At 36.7% G+C, this 11,557-nt stretch overlaps 1 protein-coding gene across 1 annotated transcript; it reads right to left on the minus strand.

The window, feature by feature from the left end:
* Window positions 1-2,668: 2,668 nt before the first annotated feature.
* Window positions 2,669-9,669, minus strand: chata (choline O-acetyltransferase a; the record flags this gene model as incomplete). Its single annotated transcript, XM_079248800.1, has 14 exons — window positions 2,669-3,079; window positions 3,352-3,489; window positions 3,584-3,646; window positions 3,819-3,960; window positions 4,042-4,164; window positions 4,249-4,377; window positions 4,480-4,580; window positions 5,301-5,470; window positions 5,560-5,737; window positions 6,931-7,111; window positions 7,212-7,265; window positions 8,501-8,619; window positions 9,111-9,302; window positions 9,622-9,669. 14 exons carry the CDS (start codon window positions 9,667-9,669, stop codon window positions 2,669-2,671), a joined length of 2,049 nt encoding a protein of 682 aa, XP_079104926.1.
* Window positions 9,670-11,557: the final 1,888 nt, after the last annotated feature.

Raw genomic sequence — 11,557 nt, forward strand, 5'->3', positions numbered from 1 at the left:
TGAACAAGAACGGCCTGCAAAGAAAAAGCTTCTGTTAAAAAAGGAGGTTTGCTACTTATCTATAGTTTGTAAAAGATAAAATGGACGAGCCAGTTGACTGCTGGGGAAATATATTAACAAAATAAAATCTTAAGGTTTGTTTTGAAATTGTAAAGAAACCATTTGATGCCACATTATCGATGAAACATAGTGGAAGTTATAATAGTTCAGTCTCATCATCAGAAAAAAAATATAAGGACATGCTGTTTGTTCACTAAGTTGGATTTAAATGTTGAATTGTAGGTATTGCACCAAAAAATCCTTTTGCACAAATTTGCCTTCCTAAAGAAAAAACTGTTTTATTAAAGTTAATCTTCTGTAATGGGCAGTTTAAATCATGACGTTATCCAAAAAAACTTTATGGAAGCAAAGAGAGAAGTTATTCCTTAACCGCCGAGATAAAGATGTTCTGTACAAAATGGACCAAAATTCCTGTTTAGGACAGGTTTTATGTTGTCATTACAGAAGAGGGTGACACTGAAAACCAGTAAATGTATATAATTTCTTTATGACAGATTCTGGCTCAGGTTCTTTTACCTGTACGTTATTCTTCTCTATCTTTTACAGAGATAAAATCTGAACAAGTTTTATGATGATAAAAAGATAAATTGACTAAAAAAAAAAAAAGAGTCCACCATGAGGTTTCTTTTTATTTCTCCACCAAGCTTATGTTTTCAGCAGCTTCTGTTTGTTGGTCTCTTTGCAACATAACTTAAAAAGTTGTGGACGGATTTTGAATACATTTTCAGGAAATGTCAGAAATGGAATAAGAAAAACATGATGACATTTTTCAGCTGATGTGGATCACTGTCTGAATCCAGGGATTTTTAAAAAGATTCTTTACTATTGAGAGAAAAAGATAAATTTTCCTTTACAGAAAAATTAAGGCACAACTTCTAACTCACTAGACAATTTACAGAATAACCTGCCCCCCCCCCCCCCCCCCCCCCCCCCCCCCCCAAAAAGGGAAAAAAGATGACATTATGGTAGATGTTGAATACATTAAGCACTTAAAGGTTCAAATGACTATTTTGTTGGTTAGTCCATTGACTTTAAAGGCTGAAATCTCTTGTATTTCTAAGATCTTTTTGGTGCTGCTGACCGCTGACCTATGGATAGGGCACAATTAGAAGCTTATAGTCTGAGCCACTTATTAGTGTACAGCATTTAGCCAGGAGATAAAATCTTATCTTTATCAAATAGTGTTTAAGATTTAATCCAAAACATTACTATTAAAATAATCCATCCATCCATCCTTCCATCCATCCATCCATCCATTCTTACTTTATGGATCCAGGTCCAGTCATCTTTATACAACCTGAGCAGGCAATGATAATCTGATAATCTGACACCTTTGCAGGTGTAAGGGTTATTATTATTTATTGATTATTTATTGATGTAGGTGTATTGCTCTTAAGAATAAAACTCATCTGCTGAAGTTTTTTTATTTTTTATTTTTATTTTTATTTTTTTAAATAATTTGAACTTTTTATTCACATTGTACTGCTATTTTGGGAGCCTGAATACACAACCAGGTACCAAAATGAATAAATTAGCTTTACTTCAATATTTTGAAACAGATTTCTTTTTTTTAAATAGCTACTTAGTAGGCAATACCTTGTGTAGCCAATAAGTTTATGTCCATGTGCTGTGTGGCTTAGTGAGGTCAGTGAGCTATTTGATAGTTACATGAAGGGGTTGGGAACGCTCTCCACTGCACTTTTTTAAAATGAAGTAAATATACACAGACACACAAAACATTTCTCTGTAAACAACCATATAATCTTAAACCCTCATCTGATTTGTCTTTAAATCTCCAGTAATCTCTTATAACTACAATATTTTGACAATTATAAACACAATGATCACCTTTGGTTTACAAGAGACATGTAGTAATTGTTACACCCTGTTACATACATTTTACCATACAAAAATAAAGCGCTTAAATAATATATTTTGATCATGAATACAATTTTAATTAACATTCTTAAATAAAAAAGTATCCTTTTAAAATCTTACACACTTAAACATTAGTTTTTATGTACACAAGCACAGTGCGAGTCCCAGTATGTGGAATAGACCACAGAATAAGTAGATTGGTGAAGGATTTTTTTTAACAAAGTTTTTGTACTACTTCACATACTGTACAATTAATCGTTTCCAGACAACATAGAAGATTGTAGTTTTACAGTCTTTTAAAACTTATTTATTAGCAGCATGCATCTTAGACTGGCAGACTCATAACTAAACTTATCTCAAGCACTGCTTATCCTGCAGTGAGTACTTTCTTTTCTTTGGCTGGTGAGTCTCACTTTTGTGCAAAATAATAATAAAAAGCTTGTTAAATTCTTTTCAACTTACAGAAACCATATTGAGAGATTTTTAATTTGCAGTGGCCAGTTTTTGCAAGAATATCCTTAAATTTTCTCTGTAATAAACAAATCTCTAATTATTCTCCAAACTGATTAGATTATCACCATACATTTGACAGTACTTTATACATCGATGCACCCTGACATAACGTTTTGGATCACAGTTACAGTGAGTTTTGTGATTGACTCAGGAAGAATAAACTACTGCAGCACAAAACAGATATTGAAACACTACCATTAATATCACTGACAGCTTCCTATGATTTACTTCCATTCTGTTCTGAAGTCTGGGTTTGGGCTTCAGGGTTATTCTGGTCTGGACTCTTCACCAGAACCTGTGGCAGAGTTTGCTGACTCTTGCTTTGGTCAGATGGTCTCTGCTGAATTTTGTCCTGCTTGTTTGCTTCCATCTCTGTGTGCTTCTTTACGGTCTGACCCTTTCTTTGCATAGCTGGATCAGAGTTGTAGTTACATTTATTGCACAAATCCTTCATGTCCAGGAGTCCCTGCACCAAGCACTTTACGAATTCTGCAGAACATGTCTGTGGGCTTTCTCGGAAACTGGAAACAGAGAAGATGATGTGGTCTGACTGAGGGTTGTAGCACGCGCCATATCCATTTGGAACTACTGGTCCGTAGCAGCAGAACATCTCAACAGTAGTCGGGACCTGGGGAACAAATGTATTACAGCTCACCGATCTTGGGTTATGATGAGACTATTGAGGTAAGGATGACGCTAAACACTGTTCTCTATCAGTTACATAAACAAATATTTCACATTATATGTATGTATTTTTAGTGAATAATTATACAATCCAGCCCAATATCTTGACATTTCTATTGACAGTTTTTTTCTTATTTGCCAAAGCCAACATTCATCAAGCTGGCACATATTTGAATACACATATATTTTCAACATACTAAACTGACTAAAAGTCACCTGACTTGTTGAGAGGATGAACTGATTACTGATGAGATAGGCATCATCTTTAAAGATTTCTGGCTTCTCCATCTTCATTTCGAGCGCAATCTCACGCAGTCCGAGTAGATGATTGTCTATTGCCATTCCTGTAATTGCCTAAAAAAAAAAACAAAAAAAACACAAGGAAAGTTATAGTTTTCATTTGACAGGTGAACATTCTTATGGAAATCTGGAAGTAGAGAAGAGTTACCAGAACTGTATACTTTGTCTGTGCAGTAATGGCATTTCTTAACATCTCCATCTTCTCCATATCCTGCAGAGGTCACAGACTGACAGTCAATGCTGGCTAATTAAATCCCTTGATTTTCAGTTAACATAGCTTTGATGATGGTTTGACAGTAATACAAACTGGAGTGAAAAAGCCATTATTGAGCTTTATTCTGATTTGCATTTAATTTAACAGCATCCGAATTATAACAGCTTACACTTGTGCTAAGTTTTGCATCAGTCATTGCTCTGACAAAGGCCAGGGCTTCAGGTGTGGCTGAGCGGATGTTGTCTACTCTCCCTTGCTGGAAACGACGTATAGAAGCACTCTCATAGGTCGACACCGGTCGACCATGACATCTGCAGTAACACAGTTAAAGAAGGCCATGATGTCTGGGAAAGTGTGACATAAACATGAGAAGATTCATCACTTTGTCTCACCGGTAGAAGGCCAGCTGTAGAGCAACCTGGATGTAGGCATCTGGACTCATTTTCTGCTTCTTGATGAATTCCTTCCCGTATTCATAAAACTTGTGGACATTCATGTCAAGATTTCGCACCAGTCTGAAAAAGTATTGATACATTTAGCCATACATGCAAAGCAATTGCTTATTTCTAAAGACTATGGGACTTTGAGAAAGAACAGACCTCTGGAGTTTGTCAGCTGAGGAGGCGATGAGTTTGTGTATCTCTGGAGTACATTTCCAACGGAGTCTGCGAGGCGCTGGCAGCTCGCTCACACTTGCAGCCCTGACTAGCTTTGATGGGCTGCCAATCCTGGCATCACATGGGAACATAGCATACACTGTAACAGTCGTTTGAAGACATCAGATTTATGACATATCAACAAACGTCATACATCCTATTTTTTTTTCTTACATGTATTTCAGGAGGTACTCTGTGCACTGCACAAGAACGATTCCTTCAAACGGGGAGTGTTCACACACAACTCCACAGCAACCATTTGCTCCTACAACAAACTGACAAAGAAACACTGACTTGATGGACTTAATAATTTGTTTACCCCACTGTGAACAAATTATCCAGAAAAAGAAGCCATTTGAGACAAGCTATAAATAAACTTGAAAAGCATTTGGAGAGAGCAGACCGTCTATAGCAGCTCATTTCCACCACCTTTGTTGAAGTCCAACATTTATTTTATAAGTATACTGTATTAGATTCTTAGATACAATGGTAATAAATCCACATGTTTTGTGGTATTTATTGCATGTTTATGTTTTAAATTGATCTCTTGCACTGATGAAAATCCCAGAGATCCCATGTTTTTTCCCGTTCTGGATCGTAGTAGGTAGAATTTTCCTTGGCAGAGGTAATGAGTTAATGTGAATGCTCTATCAAAACAACTCTATCAAAGTAAATGGTAATGACATTTTGAAATCTACAGGCATGATGTCCACTGGAAATGTCACCTCTCCATTTGAATTTATTTAAATGTTAAACGGAAATAGCTTTGTTCAATTGCATCCAGCAGGCACAAATTTGTCAGTGATGTAATTTTCTTCTACGGACTTTCCTTTGTACGAAAGTAATCCTCTAAATCATCTATTATTAATCTAATTTCTTTCATCTTATAGTGGGAAAATCATTTCTTGTTTTTATTAATTACTAAATGACACAACAAAGTAAACCTCTGTCACACAGTGAGGAAAATATGGATGAGACAAACTGAGCTCACTGACCTGCATCGGCTTATCATACCAGCGGTTGCCTCCATTCTTGGTCACTCCTCCTCCGTGCAGCATCAAAGTAGCACGTGTGGTGTCACTAAGCTCAGCACCACTTGCATCATCCAGACAGAGCAGACACATACAACGCTCAATCATGTCTAGGGAGTCCCTGTTGGTTGACTCTGTTGGGAAAAAAAATCTGTCAGTTAGCATGGAAACACTGAGAACTACTTATCTTTTGTAGAAAGCAGAATTTCTTTACTAAATGAACCTTTCATTAGTATGCTGCGGGACTCAGCCCACTCTGTCCGTCCATCTGAAGTGAGAAGACCTATATGGGGTAGACTCTCATCCTCACTGTCGGCCATCTTGACTATCTTCTCCAGCTGAGTGAGCAGATCTCTTTCATTCAGCCGACGGAAGTTGATCACCACATCCAGAACAAAGAACTGAACAGAGGTTCAGATTGGACATCTTTTTTCAAAGTACTTGTCCCTTTTGATATTGCTAAAACAGTATAAATTGCTGATAACTTTCCTGACAAAATGGACACATGCTGCAGCTTGAGGGACTTTGAATGTCTAGTTTCTTATTCCATTTTTATAGCCTAGCATGAGGAAGATGTGTAATTTCTCTGCAGATTGACACACAGCTCGAACGTATCAAAGTCATCAAAAAATGTCTTTACCTATTAGTTGAATGAGTATGGAAATTACAGGGAATGGAGCATTAGTAATAACAAAAAGTTGGGATTATTTAGTTAATTTTCCATCTCCATGACAACATGCTTCGTCTGTCAGTGAAGACCCAGAAGAATAAGGGTATAAATCACAAACTTAACCAATGAGTAACTCATGATTAACTAATGCATTTATTAGTTCAGGATCTGTTATGAATTCCTGATGCTCATCTCATGCATTCATCAACATGTTGACAGATTAGATAAAAAAGTAGAATTTAGTTTCATGCCACTGAGTTTTTTTCTTTGAAATGGAAATTGAAAGAAATTCTACATGCTCAAAACTCAAAGTCATTCATGTTAGGATTTTTGTCTGAGTTACAGTTTCAAAAATAAGTAAAACAAAAATGTAGCTCTATCTTTCTTTCTTTCTTATAAGAACAGCTGTTTTTGGCGCTCTTTATTAGTTGTACTCATGAATTTGTCTGGGGAAATGCAAGGTTTGGTCTCTTGCCCAAAGACACTTTGACATGTGGATAGAAGAAGCTTGGAATTGAACCACTGACACTCGGCTGCCGCAGCTGGATCAATGTGAACTTCTTTGAGTTTGTTTTACATAAAAAAACATCGACCGCATGGAACTAAATTATATATATTGATCTAAAGTGGTAACTGATGAACGTAAAAGTTAACAGTAAACTAATATTCATCAGTTGACCATCTATTAAATGTGAGTCACATGAATCCATATTCAGATAATCATTAGTTCATGATGAGCAACAAGAATTCATAACAGATCCTGCAATAATTATTGCACTACATAATGAGGAGTTATGCATTAGTTAAGTATATGATTTTTACCATAATTGTGAAATGTTGCCAAAGTAGTTACTTGTATTGATCAAACTGTCATGTGATTTTTCTTTTTGTTTGTTTTGTTTTTAGTAGTATTCCAAGTCTAACCTGGTTTTTACAAGCCACAATTATGTGCTCAGGTTCTGGCATCACACTGCTCTCCTGAGCCACTAGTGTGTCCCTCTCAGGTCCCGGTAGTCTGTAAGATGTGAATAGACGGTAATACTGCTCCATGCAGAGTGGGGTCCCAGCCAACTGGCCCCTAGCATAGTCCACAGGTAGGGCACGGCTACACACAGACACACACACACACAGCTTTGTCAGTTATTTGAACATTTTCCAGGTGACAGTGATTTAAAAGTGACCTCTAAAATTGCATGTTAACTTACCCATCAAGAAGGGTCTTGTACTCCAAAACGCCTGAAATTAAGTGAGCAGCAAACCTAGAAAGAACACTTTATTATCTAAAACTTAAAACAAAAACACACAAACTGTAAGTCATTCATTCATTTAGTTGGTTCACTTCATTTCTGACTTGTTTGGCTGAACTTTACATTCTTTATACCCTGGTTGCCTGACCTGGATTTGCTGCCCTCCAGAGGTTCTCAGTAATGATCTGATTTTCACTGTTTGTAGCAAGAGAATGATAAATGTCCTTTAACTAATCAAAAATGGACTCAATCAAACTGTAATTTATTGATCTTCATACTGTAGTATCCAGAAATATGGGAACTTTGAATGAGAAAACCAGCATGCTTCCACCAGATAACAGTATTGCTGTCTTATTAGTGGATTTTCTGTCAATGACTAACTTGAACTCTAAAACACACTTATCTTACATAAATCCCTTATAATTAGTTTTGGTTGGTGATCGCATTGTTTAAATGAACTTTAAGTTAAGAGAGTAGTTGAACCAGATTAATATTTATCCACACTACTGCTGCTTGTGTTCTCACAAAGACCAGAAAAGGAACATATCACTGGCTTTCCGGGCAAAGAACTGATTTTTTTTCAAAATTTGCTACAATGTACAAGTCTGATCTGAGTCCAAAATATATATCTGATCTGCTAAAACCATAAAAACTAAAATCATCTGGGTCAAGTTTTCGCTCCATCATGAGAGGCTAAACGACAGAGAGAGCACAATTGTGGAGTTTATATGCTTCTAAAATCTGAAACAAACTATCAGAAAACCTGACGTCAGCTCTGCATTTGACTCATCTGTATGGGTGTACAGGGAGCAGTGAGCTGCATGTTCTGGTGACAGGGAAGCAGTTTGTTCATAGAACCACAGGGGTTTATCGTGTTGGCTTTTTGGGGCTTGTACCTGACTTCTTTAAACTTAAGCCCACCTCTGTAAACTGCTGTAAGGCTTTATATTTTACAAAACAACTGTTTGAGTTGTTCTGTATGTGAAATGTGCTATACAACTAAACCCGCTTTGCTAAATTAAATACATTTCTTTTAGTTGTAATAAGTTTCTGTAAGTTTATCAAAATTAATTTATTAAGTTACTAAAACTTGACAGTCAAACTTGTTCAAGAAATTTAGTACAGATTGTGCAAAGACCATAAAGCTACACATCTAGCAGGAATTTAATCTTTTACTTTTTACTAATTTAAGCAGTTTATTTAAGTTAGTTCAGCCGTTCTCTAATGTGTCTCCCTGTATTTCATACCTTAAAGAGTCAATGGGAGCCCTGAAGTTCTGCTGGGGAAACACCATTGCAGGACTGGAGTTGACGGGTAGAGCCAGTCTGTTATTTAGATACATGTCATTCAGCCAGTACTCATACACCTGCATAATCCAGAGATGAACACATTTATCATGATTTAGACATTGAAAATATCCAGATGTGAATACAACTCAATATTAATACCGAAAACTTGGTGTGCTTAACTTTAAGATGTATAAGTTGCTCAAATGAAATGCAGTAATATTTGTTTAGGTGGATAATGTTAATAAAAGTGGCCCTGGGATGGACTGGCGAGCTGTGCAGGGTGTACCCTGCCTTTCGCCCAAAGACTGCTGGGATAGGGTCCAGTTTCCCCATGACCCTTCATTGGATTAAGCGGTTAGGATAAGGAATGAATGAATGAATGAATGAATTTTAATGAAAGTTGGTTTGAAAGATGACTAAAAGTTCAGTTATGTTGTATGTGCACATGAACTTTCGATTTTTCCTTAAACGTCTCAAACCTGCCAGTTTGATGTGTAAATGCACATTTACATCCAGACCTTTGAAGAAAATAAACAGATTAGATCCTGTTTTATCAAGTTTTACTCACCCAGTTTGCTGTGCTTTCCCTTCTCTCCACAAGTTTGCTCTGTAGAAGCTCCCCGACTCCTCCAGGGCTTCCAAACTGTTTCACAATGTTTTGGGTCTTGTTGAATTGTTCTTCGGTGAGCAGGTGCTGCATGCACCTCAGGTACATGTCCAGTGTAACTTTAAGGTCGGGCAGCGGCAGCTTCGGCAGACCCTTCAGTGTGTGGGGAAACACTTTGACTTAGATCACAATTCTACATCTTTGATGCCTCAGGATGTAAAAATTGATGTACTATGTATGGTTACATAACACATCAGTAAGATTATTACATAAAGTAATTCAGCACAAAATGTCACTTTTTACTCTTCAATTGAGTTTAATGTCCCAATTCAGTAAAATCTCATAGTTTCCATTTAAGCTCTTCACTGGTTAGTTTGGTTTCTTAATCTTATTTATATACTTTCCATAATTGCAAAACCTGATTTTCCTTGTAGAGGATCCAAAGAATATAGAGTATAAAGAAGATATTTACAACTCCATCTCCCAAATCTGTGGAAGGCTCTTGGTCCAGAACTGGCATGGTTATGCAGCAGAAGAGTTGTCAAGCAGGTTGATTCTTGAGATAAACTGTGAAATTATTTGGAGTTTAGTCAATGCAATCAGTAGCAAGCTTTCAAATAAATTGCACTTGGCCATCACATGGTAATAAAGGCAACAAATTAGCTTGATAACTTAGTTACTGTAAAGAACTAATCAGGGATTAATTGTTCAATAATGATTACTTACCCTTTGCTTTCATCATAAAATGTTATTAAATGGCTATGATCAATTAATATTTACTTAATTTTCAATTAATAATTAAAATAAATGGCAAATGAATCGGGGAATAATTGCTAATTATTATCTTTACAAATAGGAGGACCAGTCAGAACCGAGTGTGATGGAGGAGAGTTGTTGCGGCCCGATGTTCCACAAGAAATCAAGTGGCATAAGAAGAAGATTATTTTTAAATGATGAAATCCTTACCTAATACTAATAAATAGGTAATGATTAATGAATTTTTTCTTAATAATTAGTTAGGATGAACAGGGACAGCTCAGTTACCGTATTTTTCATTAATCAAGGAGTATGTCCCTGATCATTTTTAACACTGGCCTATGTAGCAAGTAATGATGGCATACCAAAGAACAGATTAAAATATTGTGCATCAATGAATTACTTGGTTGTGATTGGTTCACACATGAGAGGCATCACATATCAGCAACCAGATAGAAACACACTAAAAAGTAGCATCATACATTTTTCTGACGCACATTTGGTATACAAGCACACACGGAGTGACTGATAAGAACTGGAATTAGGTGTGTGTCTTCACCTCAAAACGTTTGACACAAACCCACAAAAACACGCCCAGGACGATGTACACAGGTTTATTCAATTGTTTTACACGAAAAAACACAAATTGTTGAAGACCAATTCTCTGACAAAATCAGGAGGGTAACATGAGCGCAGTGTTCAGATCAGTAAAGCTCTTTTTTCCTTCCATGTATTGCATCTCTTGCAGGCGGTAAAAAATAGAGTTTATTCAGCCTGGTTTTAGATTAAACAATAACAAGCACACTTGATTACAATGGAAAACCTCTTCGAAGGTTCCTCATCCATTCCAAACCATGCAAATGCTCACAGATGGCGGCCCTTTTGGCCCATTTCTGGAATAAAAATCGCTTTAAATGGAAGTGACAAAAATGGTAAGCAAGTGAATCATTAATGCTGGATAAAGCATTATTACTGATATTTATGATTTTTTTCTTTAATTAAATCTAGCTGTCCTGAGAGCAGTATAAGGCAGAGAGGTTACTTTCTGTGGAATAACTGCAGATATCTGCGCCTGAGATGAAGTGCTGTTTAATTAGGACTCCCCAAAATATGACCTTCAGAGGAACCAAAAACAAGGTGACAGCGTTCGTCAATATCTGCAGTTTGGGTTGTTTGCTTTATTCTAAAGCACATTTTGGAAACTATATTTCTTAATCCAAATGGTTGAACAGCTAGCATCCACTTAGCTGTCATAAAACCAAGAAAACATAGTAACATTAGTCTGCTGGTATGAATATTGATCCAAAACCTAACAGAGTGCAGTCAGGAGAACAGTAGTGTTGTCGTGTTCATACCTGTCGTATAAAGACTTGAGACGATTGTTTTGAGTGGATTGAAAGACAAGAAATACTGGAAATGGCAAGGCAGAAACACGAAAATGTTGCTTGAATGGAAGTGAGAGGCTAAAGGCAAGAAGAAGGATGCAAATTGGTCACCGATGGCTTCAGGAGGAATCGCAAGGCGAGTCGTCGAAAGTCACTCTCGTCATCCTGCATGGTTTTCTTGATGCGGAGAAGCACAGTGGTGAGCCACTGTGCTTCCACTCACTCATCTTACAAAATCGGTGTAAGCTCATTCTGTTCTTCATATAC

This window comes from Telmatherina bonti, assembly GCF_933228915.1.
Source record: "Telmatherina bonti genome assembly, chromosome: 11".
Taxonomy (NCBI): domain Eukaryota; kingdom Metazoa; phylum Chordata; class Actinopteri; order Atheriniformes; family Telmatherinidae; genus Telmatherina; species Telmatherina bonti.